The sequence below is a fragment of the Salvelinus sp. IW2-2015 genome, linkage group LG1 (assembly GCF_002910315.2).
Source record: "Salvelinus sp. IW2-2015 linkage group LG1, ASM291031v2, whole genome shotgun sequence".
NCBI classification, from domain to species: domain Eukaryota; kingdom Metazoa; phylum Chordata; class Actinopteri; order Salmoniformes; family Salmonidae; genus Salvelinus; species Salvelinus sp. IW2-2015.
In genome coordinates, this window is record NC_036838.1 from 17,318,729 (window position 1) to 17,339,127 (window position 20,399).

The following is a 20,399-nucleotide window of genomic DNA, read 5'->3' on the forward strand; positions in this document are numbered from 1 at the left end:
AATTTAGGATGCACCCAAAGTGTTATAAATCTGCTGATGACTTCCTTCTGTCCGTCAGTACGCCCAGTCTGGCTAGCCAGCTGCTGACTCCAGCTCCAACGTTTGTTTGTCTAGTCCTCCTGCCAAGTGACAGCTTAACACCAGGAACATGTTCATCACAAATCAGACAACTAAGGGCACTAAGCTCTCAAAAGTAGTGCACTATGTAGGGAACAGGGTGCCATTTGGGACGTAACCATTTAAGCTATTATATGTAGGCCAGCTCTATTTCGTCCAGACCCGGGTTCAAATAATATTTGTTTTCTATCAAATAATTTAAGCTGAGTTTGTCTGGCATAAATGGATGGACAAAAATGGAATAGTCCCAAAAGTGCGAACTCCAAACATCTGGCACAGGCATGCCGAATCAAACGCTCATAGCATTTGAAAGACCGCAAATAGTATTTGAACCCTAGTATGATTTCCTTTGGCCATGTGTCTCAGTCATTGATGCATAAGCTGTGGTCTTGTGTTGTCTTTCAGATGATGGAAAACTGTCGTTTGATGAGTTCAATGCTTACTTCGCAGACGGGATTCTCACCACTGAGGAGTTGCAGGAGCTCTTCTACTCCATAGATGGGCGGCAGAATAAGTATGTTCCCTCTCTGTGATTCCCCATGAAACTAGAACAAAACAAGACAATGATTTTGGGGGGATTTTCACGACATTTAATCCATAGAAGGGTCCTTTAGTAGAAGGAGGAAGGATTGTTGACATATATTTGACATTTGTATTTTAAAGCATAATTGAGAAATAATTGAGGCTGGAGTATTTGTGACATTACATTTTGGTCTTACCGAGGCCTCCTTTAAGACACCATAATGTCTCATCTGTAGGAACTAAAAAGCAACATTTGGTTTCATATTACGCTTTACTGCTTGCTCTAAAATATGAGTAGTATTTTCTTACATTAATTTCTTACAACAATTTTCTTACATTTAATTTATGAATATTGGTATTATGAAGCTTTACCGCTTGCTCTRWAATATGAGTAGTATTTCCTTACATTAATATCTTACAACAATTTTCTTACATTCATTTATGAATATTGAAAATATACCATTTTAGATTTGGCACATTTTTCATATTGTTGAGCATAATATACTCTAGAGGAATATCAAAGTTCCAGAGTGGGATCTCTGCTACTTTTAGAGTTAGAATAAAATTTGTAAGCATTACCAACAGCGAAATGGAAAATGGATTCAAAATGGTCGCCCTCTGCTGGTGATTTGCAGGATGTGTAATGATACAAGTAAAAGGAGGGTTGGGATTGCTTACATTCTCTGTATATAAAAAAAAAACATTAGAACTAGCAGAGATCCCACTCTGGAACTTTGACATGCCTGTAGAGTATATTATGTTCAACAATATTGATATTGCAAGCTAGACACTTAGCAAACCAAATGCATAGCTGTGGCCCTGAGCTGGAGAAAATGTATTAAGCACTCAGTTAAACTTACAGTTATAAGATAGCTGGCAAACATCAGTAGTGAATATCAAGTGTAACTTGAACATCTTGCGATGCACAACAGTGGACGTTTTTTTTACGGTATTAAAATTAACCTGTGGGTATTTTTTTAATTATATATTTTTTAAATGTAGCTACAGTATATGATCACACTGGTAATAGGTCACTTGTTGTATTACTTGTGAGGCTGAGTGAGCATAATCATTTGCTTTTTTTACTGGAGTGATGGTCAGCCTCTCACCCGACTCACCATCCCTCCTCTCTCCCTCCCTCTGCTGAGAAAAGGGGAATCAGTCTTCCAGCTGATGGCGAAACTAAAGTCGCACTGCATTATTTTGGCCTCATGCACCAATTCATCTTGTTACTCCTATGACCAGAGAAAGTTACATTTTCCTTGATATTAAAAAAGGCACAAGCTGCAAATAATAACAACGCAAGCTTATCAAAACCTATTCCCCCTCAGGAGACTAAAAATATTTGGCATGGGTCCTCAGATCCTCAAAAGATTTCACAGCTGCACCATCGAGAGCATCCTGACGGGTTGCATCACTGCCTGGTATGGCAACTGCTCGGCCTCCTACCGCAAGGCACTACAGAGGGTAGTGCGAACGGACCAGTACATCACTGGGACCAAGCTTCCTGCCATCCAGGACCTCTATACCAGGCGGTGTCAGAGGAAGGTCCTAAAAATGGTCAAAGACTCCAGCCACCCTAGTCATAGACTGTTCTCTCTGCTACCGCACGGCAAGCGGTACCGGAGCGCCAACTCTAGGTCTAAGAGGCTTCTAAACAGCTTCTACCCCCAAGCCATAAGACTCCTGAACAGCTAATCAAATGGCTACCCAGACTATTTGCATTTGTACCCCCCCCCCYSCMCMCCCACACRCTGCTACTRCTCTCTGTTATTATCTATGCATAGCCACTTTAACAACCCTACCTGCATGTACATAATTATCTCAATTACCTTGACACCGGTGCCCCCGCACATTGACACATTGACTCTGTACCGGTACCCCCTGTATATAGCCCCGCTATTGTTATTTACTGCTGCTCTATAATTATTATTTTTTCTCATCTCTTACATTTTTTTACTTACATTTTTTTGGTATTTTCTTAATACTGCATCGTTGGTTAAGGGCTTGTAAGTAAGCATTTCCCTGTAAGGTCTACACCTGTTGTATTCGGCGCATGTGACAAATAAAATTTGATTTGATTTTGATTTGAAAACACTTTGCTATACTCCTCTATTGCAGCTGCAGTGCTGGTTGTAGCGTGAGTGGAATTAGGGAGAATGCGCATTTTATGGCTTATTAAACTGTTGAACAAGGTGTTGACAGTGCTGAATAACAACTTAAACATGAACTTACTCCTAAAACAGAAACTCTTTGCTGTATTCGTTGAGTCTCTCTCTAGTCATGGTTTTAAAACTTTAGAAATCTCACATTATCAACTTCGCGTTCTAGGCTTCTTTTTACAGTATATGGCGCGAGGAAACTGCAGACACAGTGATCTGAACTATCTGATTGGCCAGCGGTAGGGCTATAGGGTGCGCTTTATTTGCCCTCTGGGCTTGCCGGGTAGGAGGATTTCTACCTTCAGACACATGAAATGGTTCAAAATGGGAATACTTTGCCGTCCCGGCGCTAGGGCTGCTGAATCAAGTGCACCTACCGCCAACAGCTCAAAACAAATAAAGAAAATAGGAAAACGAAAGGCTTTATCATTGGGTTATTTACAGAAATATTTGGTGATCGACTAAGATTAGCGATCGACCGGTTAGTGACCAGTGATCTATATCGTGGAAATTCTAATCAATAATGAGGAGAGACCAGGTCAATCACCAATCAGGATATTACTTTATTCAAAACTTATTAATAAGTAAAGCATGTCACACCACACACACCAGTGAATGATGTGAGTGCTCTGCAATAATGATGGCTGGTCGACAAACCACCCTTAGATGATTAGTTGAAAGCCCAACAAGCGGATTTGAGCCACAGCATTTTATAGCAAAGTACATCCTCCTGAATGTTCATGACAAACAACAGATGTGTGGAATGAGTCACAAGGTTAGGATTCGTATGAAAGAAATTAATCATTCACAGCGGACAGTATCTGCTGTAAAGACTATTCTCATTGTGTGGAAACCAGGGACTGTCCCCCAAAACAAGGTTCCCCTCATCATTATCCATACCCGAGCCATCTCCACCCTGGTACCTCCCAGTACACAAACACCAACTCATGCTATGGAATGCGGTCTTTAGGTTTTATCACCAAAGGCATCGTAAATCCACTGTCAGCATTAAGCCCCAGAGGCCCAATTCAGAAGACCACACACAGATGAGAGTATTCTAAAAACCCTATTCTACTCCATTAAACAACCATTTGATGCAATAACAGTATTATAACATAATCTTGTAATTTTGCTCTCACATCTAATATGAAGTTTTAAAATCCCAAACTATCCCTTTAAAAGCCAGCTTTTTCCATAGCCGTTTTCTCTCCTGAAGTGGCAAAAGTTTAACTTTCCATTGTTTAAGCCTGTTGAATGGAAATTTATATTAATTGAGCATCTACCGACTTGCTCCCCCAACATGAAGAATTTCACAAAAGTATAGAATTTGAAGTCCAACAAAACCCTTGTTAGGGAAATTAGCTTGTCCGTCAAAGTCCCTGCAGCTCAGATGAACAAATCGAGAAACCAAGATTGCCTGAAGTAGTTGTACACACAATTTTGAGATTATGTTAATGATTATGGTAATGAAAACCATTCTGGAATGGCAAGGGCATTTTCCCCCACAGTGAAGATCACCCCCTTCCCCAATACACGTGTAAATATTGGACATTAAATTGTGCCTTCCTGTATTATACTCATGCTAAAATGTTTATTCTATTCTTCTGAGCCATTTACTTTATGTTCATATTCTTGTCTTTTATTATTTCTTATTATTGCATTGTCGAGAAGGAACCTGCAAGTAAGCATTTTGTTGGACGATGTATACAATGCGTATGCCGTACCAACGACTAGTACAACTTCAAACTAATGTTACTCTTCTAATGGAAACACATTGGCAGCTAAAAGGTAATTCCCTTTGAAGTGACAAAGGGCGTTGGGGCTTGTTGCTTTGAAAAGGAATTTTTGCTTCAACGTTGATGAACGACAGTGGACGATAGTAGGAGCAATGCAGTTTGCACATGCCAATTACACAAGTCATTAACCAAGTTAACTTTTGCTGTTAATTTGGCCGTCCAAGCAGAGCCAGTAAAGGTCGTTAAATACCAGCAAAGAAGCACTCTCTCTGGATAAGGGAGATGCTTTTATACGTGCACATATTAGGCTAACACTGCATAACATGTAATTGTCTGCATCATTTCCAATCCCCCATAAAACATTATTTAAATATATACTGTATATATTTTTTATATATTTTCCTTGTTTATTATTTTCCCCTAACCCTACCACCCTTCCCCTAATTGTAGTAAACTAATGGACATCAATACTTAGGCTTCTACTTCCAGTTTATACATACTATATACATTTTACGGACACAGTATATTTTACATTAGTTATTTTTGTTTGTCTGTTTTTAGTCCCAGCCTCCAGAGATACCCTCAACCCCTACCACCCACAGTATCTCTGAAGACCATCCAGTTTTGATTTCTAATTGCCATATATTTTCCTACTGTGCTGTGATTTCCCAAACGTTCTAAATCTTTTATTCTCATAGTTTCTACGGATTGTAAATTAAAGATAAACATTTTTGCTAAAAGTATTATTATATTATTGTTCGATTGTCTATGACTTTTCAAAATCAGCCAGCAGTGCTATTTGCAGAGTTATTTACAGGTAAATGTTGCAATTCTTCAACCATTCCTGAACCTGCGACCCAAAACCAGATACATATGGGCAGTACCAAAACAAGTGATCGAATAATTCTGTCTCTTCACAGCAAAATCTGCATAGCTAGGATTGTTGTATCCCCCATACACATTAAACAAAAATATAAACGCAACATGTAAAGTGTTGGTCCCATGTTTCATGAGCTGAAATAAAAGATCCCAGAAATGTTCAATATGCACAAAAAGCCTATTGCGCTCAAATGTTGTACACAAATTTGTTTACATCCCTGTTAGTAAGCATTTCTCCTTTGCCAAGATAATCCATCCACCTGACAGGTGTGGCATATCAAGAAGCTCATTGAACAGAATGACCATTACACAGGCGCACCTTTTTGCTGGGGACAATAAAAGGCCACCCTAAAATGTGCAGTTTTGTCACACAACCCAATGCCACATATGTCTCAAGTTTTGAGGGAGCATGCAATTGACATTCTGACTGCAGGAATGTCCACCAGAGCTGTTGCCAGATTATTGAATGTTAATTTCTCTACCATAAGCCGCCTACAACGTAGTTTTAGAGAATTTGGCGGTCCTCACAACGGCTGACCATGTGTATGGCGTCGTGTGGGAGAGCAGTTTGCTGATGTCAACTTTGTGAACAGAGTGCCCCATGAAGATGGTGGGGTTATCGTATAGGCAGGCATAAGCTATGGACAATAGCTGTTTATTGGACAATTGGACAATTGCATGGACAATTGCATTTTATTGACTGGCAATTTGAATGCACAAAAATACCGTGACAAGATCGTGAGCCCCATTGTGAGGCCCATTTTTTAAAGGTATCTGTGACCAACAGATGCATATCTGTATTCCCAGTCCATAGAAATCCATAGATTAGAGCCTCATTAATTTATTTAAATTGACTGATTTCCTCATATGAACTGTAACGCAGTAAAATCTTTTAAATTGTTGCATGTTGCGTTTATATTTGTTGGCCCTGGTATACTGGTATACTTTTTTATTAAGTACAATTTTCTTTATGTTATGCTGGTGAATGAGGACCCAAAAGCGACGTAATAGAAACAGAGTCTTTATTCCAGTATCAAACAAACAATGATTCTCCTGGATATATCAAAGGTAAATCCAAAACAGGAAACTGAAATCCTCTCGTCAGTAGAGAGGAACGACTGGAGACGCGACCACAGACTGCAGGTCGCTTCAGGAAGGCACAGGCCGTAGCTGACATAGACACCTGCTCACACGCAGCATCTGAGTGCGGAACAAGGACACAGGACAGCAAACATCAAACAAGAATCCGACAAGACAGAAGCGGAAAACAGAGGAGAAATAGGGACTCTAATCAGAGGGCAAAATAGTAAATGAGGTCGTTAGGAGAATGAGAAACAGCTGGGAGCAGGAACGGAACGATAGAGAGAGAGAGCGGGAGAGGGAGAGAGGGAGGAGGAGAGAGAGGGATAGAAAGAGGGAAAGAACCTAATAAGACCAGCAGAGGGAAGCACAGGGACAAGACATGATGATCAAAGACAAAACATGACACTTTAACCAATTTCGGTCTTTAATGCAGGGCCGACAGACAAGTTCCTTGCCTCCTCCCCCTTCCACTTACCTCCTCCATTTTTGTGGTAATGCTGCAATCAGTTGCTTGTAATTTTGGATAGAGCAGACATTTCCATTTGTTTTTGTTAACTACATGTGTGACTTAACTCCACCAGTCATATTTATGATATAATTTACAAAGATTATACCTTTTTTCTTTCATGCCAAAAATTCTGTATTTTTTTATCAATTAGTATATTTTTGAGTTTAACCATAATATTTGTTGTAATATTTGTGCTGTCTTTTCTGGTGGATTAAACTGAAATTGCAACCAGCTTTCTAAGGCTTGTTTTAAAAATAGTGATATTTTGGAGAGGATTTCATTTCCAAATCCCCGAAAGTGAGAGGTTGTAATCTGAATAAAGGGAAAAAGGCCATTCTTGAATACGGGATAAGCCATTTTTGCTAATCTACTAGAGAACCAGTTCGGAGTTAAGTATAGCTTTTGTGTGACTGAAGTTTTTAGTGAGAGGTCCAATGCTTTAACATTGAATCATTTCTGCCCTCTGAAGTCATGTTCATTTAATTTTGTCTGGCCTGCCTTTCCAAATAAAGTGGAATATTTTTTGCTGTATGTATTATATTATAGTGAGATTTCTTTCTTTCGGGATATGAATACAGAGTATGTCCACTTCACCATCATACCATTTTATTTGTAAACTACAAGCTAATGTAAAAGTTATTTTTTTAAATGCGTTCCAATATGTAATATGGTACGATGGCATTTCGATGGCCATAATAAATAAATATGCCGAAAGTGGAAAACCTTGTTTTACTCCTCTTGACAGTTTCACATAACATTTTAGCCAGGTCGCCTTTTATGTGGTCATTTCTGCCCAGCCATACATTTCAGCCTAGAGAAATCTGACTTGAATATTTCAAATATTGTTCCACAAAGTCCATTTGAATTAACATAGAAATGATATTACCAGAGAGGAGTTCACCTTTCTTTAATCAAAGCCTGTAGGCTTCACTCAGACACACTAAGTGGAAAAGTGTGAGGTGAATTAAGCGTTATTTAGAGCTCGTAGTAATCATCTTGCTATCTTTTTTTTGAACCTGTTAATTCCTGAAAGTTTTACAGTACATTGGGGGTACCCGGCTTCATGAAGTAGTGCAAAGTTTCCCTCTGTAGACTTTGAAATTCTGTCCATGCATTCCCAAGGACTTAAATGAAACACCAAAAATCTTTGAAATGCCTGTAATTCAATGAACTCTATTTCTTTTCCCATCTATTTCTTTTCTGATACATTGCAGCAACCTAGATACCGACAAACTATCAGGTGAGTGTCTGTTTTAATGTGGCCTATCCTTTCATAAAATTAACCCTGCAATCTCTCCAACATGCCTCCAGTAATACATTATTCTCACATTTGAATCTTTTGTGCTCAACAATTCTCTTTCATAATAAGGTCCGTATCTTTCCAGTGAGCACACCGCGTCATTTCAGTGTGGAAATGTGGGTCATTTTTGGTTGATGTTGATCAATGACATTTCAACCTTTTTATTCACCCACTCAAAAAGACAGCCAGAAGTTTATTGAATTCCCAATGTGTTATCACTATGCTTTCAACCATCTAAAAGCACAAACAATAATTTCCGGACTATTAAGCGCACCTGAATATAAGCCGCACCCACTGAATTTTTAAATAATATGTATTTTGTACATAAATAAGCCGCACATGTCTATAAGCCGCAGGTGCCTACCGGTACATTGCGTTTTTTCATGCCCAGTTCTTTTCAGCGTGACGGATGATTCGCCTTTCCTGTTGACAGTCCRAGTGAGAGGCAGGTCAAACGTCAGAGGAACCTCATCCATATTTATGATGTCGTGCGRGCCGATGGAATGCTCCGCTATCTTTGCATCAGTGAATTTGCGGAAGTTTGAAACTTTTTCCTCGTAGTCGGGAGGGAGCTGCTGACACAGACTCGTCCGTACCCTGATGGACAGGCCTTTACGTCTCATAAATCTTAGACACCACGATGGTCCACCTCTAAAATCCTCAAACTTCATTGCGGTGGCGATTGTTTTGGCTTTCAGTCGGATCTGCACAGTTGAAACACCTCGGCCGTCTGCTCTCTGTGTGTTGACCCAGTCTTCAAGCTCATTTTCTAGTTCGGGCCATCTGCTTTTCTTCCCTCTGAAAGCTTTTGTTGTCTTTTTGCACTGAGTCAGTTCCTCACGCTGCTGTTTCCAACGTCTKATCATCGACTAATATGACTACTGATGCAACAACTAGCACGGGTTGCTAATATGACTACTGACGCAACAACTAGCACGGGTTGCTAATATGACTATTGGCGCACCAACTAGCATGGGGGTTGCTAATATTACTACTGATGCAACAACTAGCATGGGTTGCTAACATGACTACTGATGCAACAACTAGCATGGGTTGCTAATATGACTACTGATGTAACAACTAGTATGGGTTGCTAATATGAGTATTGTGCTTTTGGCTAACGGACAACGAAAGAAAGTTGTTAGAACATGAGATAAACGCTGGTTTCAATGGCATATGAGGAAGTGTTTACAAAATAATTCCGTCAACATTTCTATGGTCAGATTTTTTGGCTAGGCTACTTTGAAACAAGGTAAGACATGATTCATAAAATGGCAAAACATCCAGGTTTTAAACAATTACGTTAATGGCTAAACATAAAAACGCCTCTGCCCAGTCATGTGAAATTCATTAAGGCCTAATGAATTTATTTCTAGTTCGGGCCATCTGCTTTTCTTCCCTCTGATGTCTTTTTGCACTGAGTCAGTTCCTCACGCTGCTGTTTCCAACGTCTTATCATCGACTCATTAAGGCCAAGCTCCCGTGCAGCAGCTCTATTTCCTTTTCCAACAGCCAGATCGATCGCCTTCAAATTGAAAGCTGCATCATATGCATTTCTCCGTGTCTTTACCATGATGAGGGTGACAAAATGACTACCTTAAATCAGAATGATGGGAAGTTTGAGCGCGCTCGATTTACGTCACATTATGTGACGGTGCTCAGTTTTTTGGCGGCATGAATCTTGTGAAAAAAATCCATAAATTACCCATGTCATTGTATAAGCCGCGAGGTTCAAAGCGTGGGAAAAAGTAGCGGCTTATAGTCCGGAAATTACGGTAGATTGTAGTTGAGATTACATCGAAAGTACTATACATAGTGCAAGTGATCAATGCTGTTCCATATGTATATTGTGAAGATCACAGATCTGCGACCTTTGCATGCTACCTTGAACATGCATGCTTTCTATGATTGCATAATACGAATTTTATAGTTGCAGTCAACTCAAAATGTGGCCATGGATGTGTTACTCATTTTAAGGTTGAATAAAAACTGTTACATTAGTTTGGAAGACAGCCTAAAGTTATTAAGGCTATTTATAGTATTACAAAAGTCATATAGCATTGTGTTAAGTTGACAACGCAACCAAATATCAACATTTGAAGTAGATGTATATTTTGTGCCACTGACTTAGTCTGAATTTAATTCCAGTTTGTCCTCAAATGTATATTTTGAATGTTGGATTCACTTCGCCATATCAACCAAAAATCGAATTTAAAGAATAGGACTAAATTAAGTCAAACTTTATTTATAGTTCAGTCCTATTCTTTAACTTAATTTTGGTTGAAATGTAGACGTGTCCAACATATTCATTATTAACTTTAAGATTAAGATTTAAGCTTGAAACCCTAGGCCTATATGTATTGTTTATTATTAGTTGAATTGAAACAATAGCTGTTGATGACTCCGCAAATGCTGTATAGGCCAAAATACTATCATTGAATGACTTCGATAGCAACACTGAATCTATTTAGATATTAAGAGATCTCTCAATAATCATTCTCATGATAGTACTTTCGTGGTAGTCAGTGACAAATATCAGAGCTAAACTGGGCTTGGTTAAAACCCTGGATGGGAGACCAAATGGATTGCRGAAGATAGATCAACTTTCCAGTAGGAGGGGCTGCCCAGCCTATTATTTGATCTTGGATATAACATTTAAGATCTGACGTTGTTTCAAAGGTACAAATTCTAGATAATTTCCACAAGGTTTGTCTATGTTGAAAATTGGTTACCATGATGCCAATTCTGCGGTTGAAATTTCACCCTGAAAACAACAGTAGATTACTTTTTGCAATTTTTTTTACCCTTTTTTTCTCCCCCATTTGGTAATTACAGTCCTGTCCCATCGCTGCAACTCCCGTGCGGACTCGGGAGAGGCGAAGGTTGAGAGCCGCCGTCCTACGAAACACAACCCAGCCAAACCGCAATGCTTCTTGACACAACGCCTGCTTAACCTGGAAGCCATCCGCACTAATGTGTCGGAGGAAACACCGTACACCTGGCGACCGTGTCAGCTTGCATTGTGTCAAGAAGCAGTGCGGCTTGGCCGGGTTGTGTTTCGGAGGACGCGCGGCTCTCGACCTTCACCATTCAGCCAGTTTGTGCCCAGTGGGTTATTGCTGTGATAAGTTGTCATCAGCATAATCATCATAACATTGTCATTCTGATCTTCATTATCCTCATAATCAACATTGTCATGCTGATCATCATCTATAACCTTCTATTATTATAAGTATGGGTATAAACTTATTGACACATCTAGATATCCAGCTTATGAAAATTAGTGGCAGATGGCCTGGAAAGCCAAGAAGTAGGACAAGAACCTGTAAACACTCACTTCCGAGAATAAACCTGCTGCATAATTTATTGAATGGGAAAAGCATCAGTCAGTGGAGCAGCTTGACATGGGGGGGATGTTGACTATCTCTTATCACTGTAAGTGCTTTCTCTGTGTTATCTTGGAGTTAGTGCATTGAACGTCAATCAATGACTGCTTCATAGGCAAAGGAAATCCGGGGCACTCTTAGATTGGTGAAAGTTAAAATGCCCTGATTGATTTGACATTACCATAATAAAGTATAAGAACAATGTTCGCACACTTAAGCAATTCGGTTTACTTACTTTCCAACTTTATGAGAGATTATAACAGTTGATCTAATCAATGTCCGGTCTTGTGTCTCAGGATGTACTGTTCTGTTTTGTTGTTTGATCAGTCTAAGGTAGTTACGACATTTTTCATAGACATTTTTTTAGATCAAAGTGTGCATTATGGGCAAAGATATTGCAATATTAGATATTCAACTGAATGTGTTATTCGTACTGTATAGTATAAGAAACTGGTGTCGATGTTAAATCTAAAAATAGGTTTGCTTTTTTTCTTTAATTTCAGATTACTTTGCTCAACACTTGGGGGGATATGTGAATGTCCTCTCTGCTCTGGAGATCCTAAATGTTGCCGTCTTGAAGGCTATGGACAAAACTAAAAAGGTACACCTTTGTGATTACTATTCTGAGACATCATATCCATGCTCAAGGTTTACTGTCAAATAGATGAGTGAATCCAGTCATACAATCACACTTTGAAAATGTAACCTTCTTTACTCTGCACAATGACTTAATCACTGATTTAACACGATTGCACAGGTGAAAGCAAGAGTTCCACTTAACAGCTTAGTGACTGTGGGTTAAAGAATTTACCATACCCATGTCTTTTATTATGAACAGTAAATGCTCCACAGTCCATTGACTGGGGATACAGAATATACTCAGTCGCTATTCATGTCATAAACAAGTACAAAGGCCAATAAAAAATACGAAAGGCTGATCCGGGAGGACCATGTAGAACGGGCACTAGTAGAGAGCTATTCGGTGCCAATGGATAGGGTTCAGCCACCACAGGTCTGTCTGGCAAGAACCAAGATATCTTCAGACAAGTTTATTGCAGGTATTGGGTTCAACACACTTCTCTGTAATGATGGCTCAWAGTAAAAGTGAGAGAGTAAAAAAGTGGTTCTATGGAAAGATAGAAGACAACAATAACCATGAGGATAGGCTTACAGACAATATACAGGCCCAGTAGACTGTGGAGTTATGCGTGCTAGTATCTAGAATACAAATAATGACATATATGGTTGATTTTGCAAATACGGGCTTTTGGATGTTAAATGTTTTGGGAAATGAAACCTCTTGAAACTGCTTTTTATCTATCTGAATATTTGCATCACTCTGTCTGGAAACAATATCTAATAGTGGCTGAGACCATACTATTTAAGAATATCAAGATTTTTATCGGTTTCCCCAAATACCCGAGGGGAAATGTCATTACCACCACGTCATAAAATGTGCTATTTTAGTTGAAATGGAAATGACAGAAATTGTGCCTAAGGTATTTTATATAAAATTTGCACATGATGTTTTGTCCGTCGTTAGGAGACCAAGGCGCAGTGTGGTAAGCTTACATCTTTCTTTATTAAGATGAACACCAACAAAACAACCAAAGAATAAACGAACGTAAGGCTCTGTAGCGCTAAACAGCAACTATACAAAGACAAGATCCCACAACTGAAGGTGGGAAAAAGGGCTGCCTAAGTATGATCCCCAATCAGAGACAACGATAGACATCTGCCTCTGATTGGGAACCATACCCGGCCAACAAAGAAATATACAAACTAGAATGCCCACCCAAATCGCACAGGGGCATTGTCATGCTGAAACAGGAAAGGGCATTCCGCAAAACTGTTGCCACAAAGTTGGAAGCACAGAATTATCTAGAATGTCATTGTATGCTGTAGCATTAAGATTTCCCTTCACTGGAACTAAGGAGCCTAAACCATGAAAAACAGCCCCAGACCATTATTCCTCCTCCACCAAACTTTACAGCTGGCACTCTGCATTGGGGCAGGTAACGTTCTCCTGGCATCCACTAAACCCAGATTCGTTTGACGGACTGCCAGATGGTGAAGCATGATTCATCACTCCAGAGAACGTGTTTCCACTGCTCCAGAGTCCAATGGCGGCTARCTTTACACCACTCCAACCGACGCTTGGTATTGTGCATGGTGATCTTATGCTTGTGTGTGGCTGCTCGGCCATGGAAACCCATTTCATGAAGTTCCCGACGAACAGTTATTTTGCTGATGTTGCTTCCAGAGGCAGTTTGGAACTCGGTAGTGAGTGTTACAAYGTAGGACGGACGATTATGACACGCTACGCGCTTCAGCAGGTTCTGTTCTGTGAGCTTGTGTTGACCGGGGCAGCTCTAGCAGGGCAGAAATTTGACGAACGGACTTGTTGGAAAGGTGGCATCCTATGACGGTGCCACGTTGCCAATGTTTGTCTATAGAGATTGCATGGCTGGGTGCTCAATTTTATACACCTTTCAGCAACGGGTGTGGCTGAAATAGCCGAATCCACTAATTTGATCCACTAATTTGAAGGGGTGTCCACATACTTTTGTATATATGGTTTATGTCCTTGTTCTCTTCTTGGTTGATTTAAGGGGCATCTTATAGAACAATTTTAAATAAATACTTAAAGTCAGTAATATCCATTGTAAGTCACATAAATAGACATCGAAATCACTCAATCATCCTAACATAATAAAACATATAATGGTCTTATTTTGCAAATAAGTGTTCCATTTCAACATAACCATGATCATATGGGTAATTTTGTTTGTCTTTTCAGGTCTTAAAACCTGTTTGGGATAGGGGGCAGCATTTTCACGTTCGGATGCCCAGAGTAAACTGCCTGCTACTCAGGCCCAGAAGCTAAGATATGCATATTATTAGTAGATTTGGATAGAAAAAACTGTTTGAATGATGTCTGTGAGTATAACAGAAATCATATGGCAGGCGAAAACCTGAGAAAAATCCAACCAGGAAGTGGGAATTCTGAGGTTTGTAGTTTTTCAAGTCATTGCCTTTCGAATATACAGTGTCTATGGAGTCATATTGCACTTCCTAAGGCTTCCACTAGATGTCAACAGTCTTTAGAACCTTGTTTCAGGCTTCTACTATGAAGGGGGAGCGAATAAGAGCTGTTTGAACCAGGTGTCTGGCAGAATGCCATGAGCTAAGTCAGGCCCACGGCCGTGAGAGCGAGCTGCGTTCCTTTTCATTTCTAAAGACAAAGGAATTGTCCGGTTGAAACATTATTGAAGATTTATGATAAAAACATCCTAAAGATTGATTCAATACATCGTTTGACATGTTTCTACGAACTGTAATATAACTTTTTTGACTTTTCATCTGGACTTTCATCTGGACTTCCCCGCGCCTTGTGAATTTCGATTGGTGAACTAAACGCGCTAACAAAAAGGAGGTATTTGGACAGAAAGATGAACTTTATCGAACAAAATGAACATTTATTGTGGAACAGGGATTCCTGGAAGTGCATTCTGATGAAGATCATCAAAGGTAAGTGAATATTCATAACGCTATTTCTGACTTTTACTGACTCCACAACATGGCGGGTATCTGTATGGCTTGTTTTTGTGGCTTAGTGCTGTACTCAGATTATTGCATGATGTGCTTTTTCCGTAAAGCTTTTTTGAAATCTGACACAGCGGTTGCATTAAGGAGAAGTATATCTTTAATTCTATGCATAACACTTGTATCAAAGTTTATGATGAGTATTTCTGTAAATTGATGTGGCTCTCTGCAAATTCGCCGTCTGTTTTCGAGGCACAACACTACTGAACATAACGCGCTAATGTAAACTGAAACTTTTGGATATAAATATGAACTTTATCGAACAAAACATACATGTATTGTGTAACATGAAGTCCTATGAGTGCCATCTGATAAAGATCATCAAAGGTTAGTTATTAATTTTATCTCTATTTCTGCTTTTTGTGACTCCTCTCTTTGACTGGAAAATAGCTGTATGTTTTTCTGTGACTAGGCACTGACCTAACATAATCGAATGGTGTGCATGATGGCTAGATTAACAAGAAGTTAAGCTTTAATTTGGTCTATTGCACTTGTGAATGAATGAAAGTTAAATATTTCAAAAAAATATTTTTGAATTTCGCGCTCTGCCATTTTAGCAGATGTTGGCTAGGGGTTCCGCTACCTAGCCTTAGGTAAGTAATAATGTATTAACTAATACATTTAGTCATCACCACCACATTCTGTCTTTACCATCACAGTTCATTATGTGGTGGTAATGACGTGTGGTGGGAATTAMATTTTTACAGTATTTGGTCATAAATAGAAGGGATTCCAGCATGCTCCAGTTGAACAGCTAGCATACAATGTATCCTAAATACACATAATTAAAACATAATTGGAAAAAATCTAACATCATTTGATGAAATTATAGCCTATTTGGAAATATCTTCTCAAGTCATATTTACCTTTCTTTTCCTATCATTTCCTGGAATCAAAATTGGAATTCCCCTCCATGACATCCATGTTATTAAAAACGGTTATTATTATTTGCTTGTCATGGTGGTCATGACACAACACCTAGAGACTACTGTATTTTGTGTAAAAAAAAAAGTATCAAATGGCTTATGCACATCTAGTATGTATTTAGTCTGTCTCTTATACACATCTAGATGTGTATAAGAGACAGGATGTGCTTTTTCCGTAAAGCTTTTTTGAAATCTGACACAGCGGTTGCATTAAGGAGCAGTATATCTTTAATTCTATGCATAACACTTGTATCAAAGTTTATGATGAGTATTTCTGTAAATTGATGTGGCTCTCTGCAAATTCGCCGTCTGTTTTCGAGGCACAACACTACTGAACATAACGCGCTAATGTAAACTGAAACTTTTGGATATAAATATGAACTTTATCGAACAAAACATACATGTATTGTGTAACATGAAGTCCTATGAGTGCCATCTGATAAAGATCATCAAAGGTTAGTTATTAATTTTATCTCTATTTCTGCTTTTTGTGACTCCTCTCTTTGACTGGAAAATAGCTGTATGTTTTTCTGTGACTAGGCACTGACCTAACATAATCGAATGGTGTGCATGATGGCTAGATTAACAAGAAGTTAAGCTTTAATTTGGTCTATTGCACTTGTGAATGAATGAAAGTTAAATATTTCAAAAAAATATTTTTGAATTTCGCGCTCTGCCATTTTAGCAGATGTTGGCTAGGGGTTCCGCTACCTAGCCTTAGGTAAGTAATAATGTATTAACTAATACATTTAGTCATCACCACCACATTCTGTCTTTACCATCACAGTTCATTATGTGGTGGTAATGACGTGTGGTGGGAATTAGAACGATTTATGAAAACGCTACGCGCTTCAGCAGGTTCTGTTCTGTGAGCTTGTGTTGACCGGGGCAGCTCTAGCAGGGCAGAAAATTTGACGAACGGACTTGTTGGAAAGGTGGCATCCTATGACGGTGCCACGTTGCCATTGTTTTGTCTATAGAGATTGCATGGCTGGGTGCTCAATTTTATACACCTTTCAGCAACGGGTGTGGCTGAAATAGCCGAATCCACTAATTTGATCCACTAATTTGAAGGGGTGTCCACATACTTTTGTATATATGGTTTATGTCCTTGTTCTCTTCTTGGTTGATTTAAGGGGCATCTTATAGAACAATTTTAAATAAATACTTAAAGTCAGTAATATCCATTGTAAGTCACATAAATAGACATCGAAATCACTCAATCATCCTAACATAATAAAACATATAATGGTCTTATTTTGCAAATAAGTGTTCCATTTCAACATAACCATGATCATATGGGTAATTTTTGTTTGTCTTTTCAGGTCTTAAAACCTGTTTGGGATGGGGCAGCATTTTCACGTTCGGATGCCAGAGTAAACTGCCTGCACTCAGGCCCAGAAGCTAAGATATGCATATTATTAGTAGATTTGGATAGAAAAACTGTTTGAATGATGTCTGTGAGTATAACAGAAATCATATGGCAGGCGAAAACCTGAGAAAAATCCAACCAGGAAGTGGGAATTCTGAGGTTTGTAGTTTTTCAAGTCATTGCCTTTCGAATATACAGTGTCTATGGAGTCATATTGCACTTCCTAAGGCTTCCACTAGATGTCAACAGTCTTTAGAACCTTGTTTCAGGCTTCTCACTATGAAGGGGGAGCGAATAAGAGCTGTTTGAACCAGGTGTCTGGCAGAATGCCATGAGCTAAGTCAGGCCCACGGCCGTGAGAGCGAGCTGCGTTCCTTTTCATTTCTAAAGACAAAGGAATTGTCCGGTTGAAACATTATTGAAGATTTATGATAAAAACATCCTAAAGATTGATTCAATACATCGTTTGACATGTTTCTACGAACTGTAATATAACTTTTTTGACTTTTCATCTGGACTTTCATCTGGACTTCCCCGCGCCTTGTGAATTTCGATTGGTGAACTAAACGCGCTAACAAAAAGGAGTATTTGGAAGAAAGATGAACTTTACGAACAAAATGAACATTTATTGTGGAACAGGGATTCCTGGAAGTGCATTCTGATGAAGATCATCAAAGGTAAGTGAATATTCTAACGCTATTTCTGACTTTTACTGACTCCACAACATGGCGGGTATCTGTATGGCTTTTTTTTTGTGGCTTAGTGCTGTACTCAGATTATTGCATGATGTGCTTTTTCCGTAAAGCTTTTTTGAAATCTGACACAGCGGTTGCATTAAGGAGAAGTATATCTTTAATCCTATGCATAACATTGTATCAAAGTTTATGATGAGTATTTCTGTAAATTGATGTGGCTCTCTGCAAATTCGCCGTCTGTTTTTCGAGGCACAACACTACTGAACATAACGCGCTATGTAAACTGAAACTTTTGGTATAAATATGAACTTATCGAACAAAACATACATGTATTGTGTAACATGAAGTCCTATGAGTGCATCTGATAAAGATCATCAAAGGTTAGTATTAATTTTATCTCTATTTCTGCTTTTTTGTGACTCCTCTCTTTGACTGGAAAATAGCTGTATGTTTTTCTGTGACTAGGCACTGACCTAACATAATCGAATGGTGTGCATGATGGCTAGATTAACAAGAAGTTAAGCTTTAATTTGGTCTATTGCACTTGTGAATGAATGAAAGTTAATATTTCAAAAAATATTTTTGAATTTCGCGCTCTGCCATTTTAGCAGATGTTGGCTAGGGGTTCCGCTACCTAGCCTTAGGTAAGTAATAATGTATTAACTAATACATTTAGTCATCACCACCACATTCTGTCTTTACCATCACAGTTCATTATGTGGTGTAATGACGTGTGGTGGGATTACATTTTTACAGTATTTGGTCATAAATAGAAGGGATTCCAGCATGCTCCAGTTGAACAGCTAGCATACAATGTATCCTAAATACACATAATTAAAACATAATTGGAAAAAATCTAACATCATTTGATGAAATTATAGCCTATTTGGAAATATCTTCTCAGTCATATTTACCTCTTTTCCTATCATTTCCTGGAATCAAAATTGGAATTCCCCTCCATGACATCCATGTTATTAAAAACGGTTATTATTATTTGCTTGTCATGGTGGTCATGCACACAACACCTAGAGACTACTGTATTTTGTGTAAAAAAAATTATATTATATACAGTGGGGAGAACAAGTATTTGATACACTGCCGATTTTGCAGGTTTTCCTACTTACAAAGCATGTAGAGGTTGTAATTTTTATCATAGGTACACTCTAACTGTGAGAGACGGAATCTAAAACAAAAATCCAGAAAATCACATTGTATGATTTTTAAGTAATTAATTTGCATTTTATTGCATGACATAAGTATTTGATCACCTACCAACCAGTAAGAATTCCGGCTCTCACAGACCTGTTAGTTTTTCTTTAAGAAGCCCTCCTGTTCTCCACTCATTACCTGTATTAACTGCACCTGTTTGAACTCGTTACCTGTATAAAAAACACCTGTCCACACACTCAATCAACAGACTCCAACCTCTCCACAATGGCCAAGACCAGAGAGCTGTATAAGGACATCAGGGATAAAAGTGTAGACATGCAACAGGCTGGGATGGGCTACAGGACAATAGGCAAGCAGCTTGGTGAGAAGGCAACAACTGTTGGCGCAATTATGAAAATGGAGAAGTTCAAGATGACGGTCAATCACCCTCGGTCTGGGGCTCCATGCAAGATCTCACCTCGTGGGGCATCAATGATCATGAGGAAGGTGTGTTATCAGCCCAGAACTACACGGCAGGACCTGGTCAATGACCTGAAGAGAGCTGGGACACAAGTCTCAAAGAAAACCATTAGTAACACACTACACCGTCATGGATTAAAATCCTGCAGCGCACGCAAGGTCCACCTGCTCAAGCCAGCGCATGTCCAGGCCGTCTGAAGTTTGCCAATGACCATCTGGATGATCCAGAGGAGGAATGGGGCAGGTCATGTGGTCTGATGAGACAAAATAGAGCTTTTTTGGTCTAAACTCCACTCGCCGTGTTTGGAGGAAGAAGAAGGATGAGTACAACCCCAAGAACACCATCCCAACCGTGAAGCATGGAGGTGGAAACATCATTCTTTGGGGATGCTTTTCTGCAAAGGGTACAGGATGACTGCACCGATTTGAGGGGAGGATGGATGGGGCATGTATCCGCGTTTTAGATCTGGCAAAACCT

General features: G+C 39.2%; 1 protein-coding gene across 1 annotated transcript in view; it reads left to right on the forward strand.

The window, feature by feature from the left end:
• LOC111961861 (N-terminal EF-hand calcium-binding protein 1-like) overlaps nucleotides 1-20,399 on the forward strand; it is a 72,093-nt gene that overhangs the window by 36,907 nt on the left and 14,787 nt on the right. Inside the window, exons 3-5 of the mRNA XM_023984463.2 lie at nucleotides 523-631; nucleotides 8,222-8,247; nucleotides 12,197-12,294. Of these exons, the coding sequence (XP_023840231.1) occupies nucleotides 523-631; nucleotides 8,222-8,247; nucleotides 12,197-12,294 (233 nt within the window). The remainder of the gene's footprint in view (nucleotides 1-522; nucleotides 632-8,221; nucleotides 8,248-12,196; nucleotides 12,295-20,399) is intronic.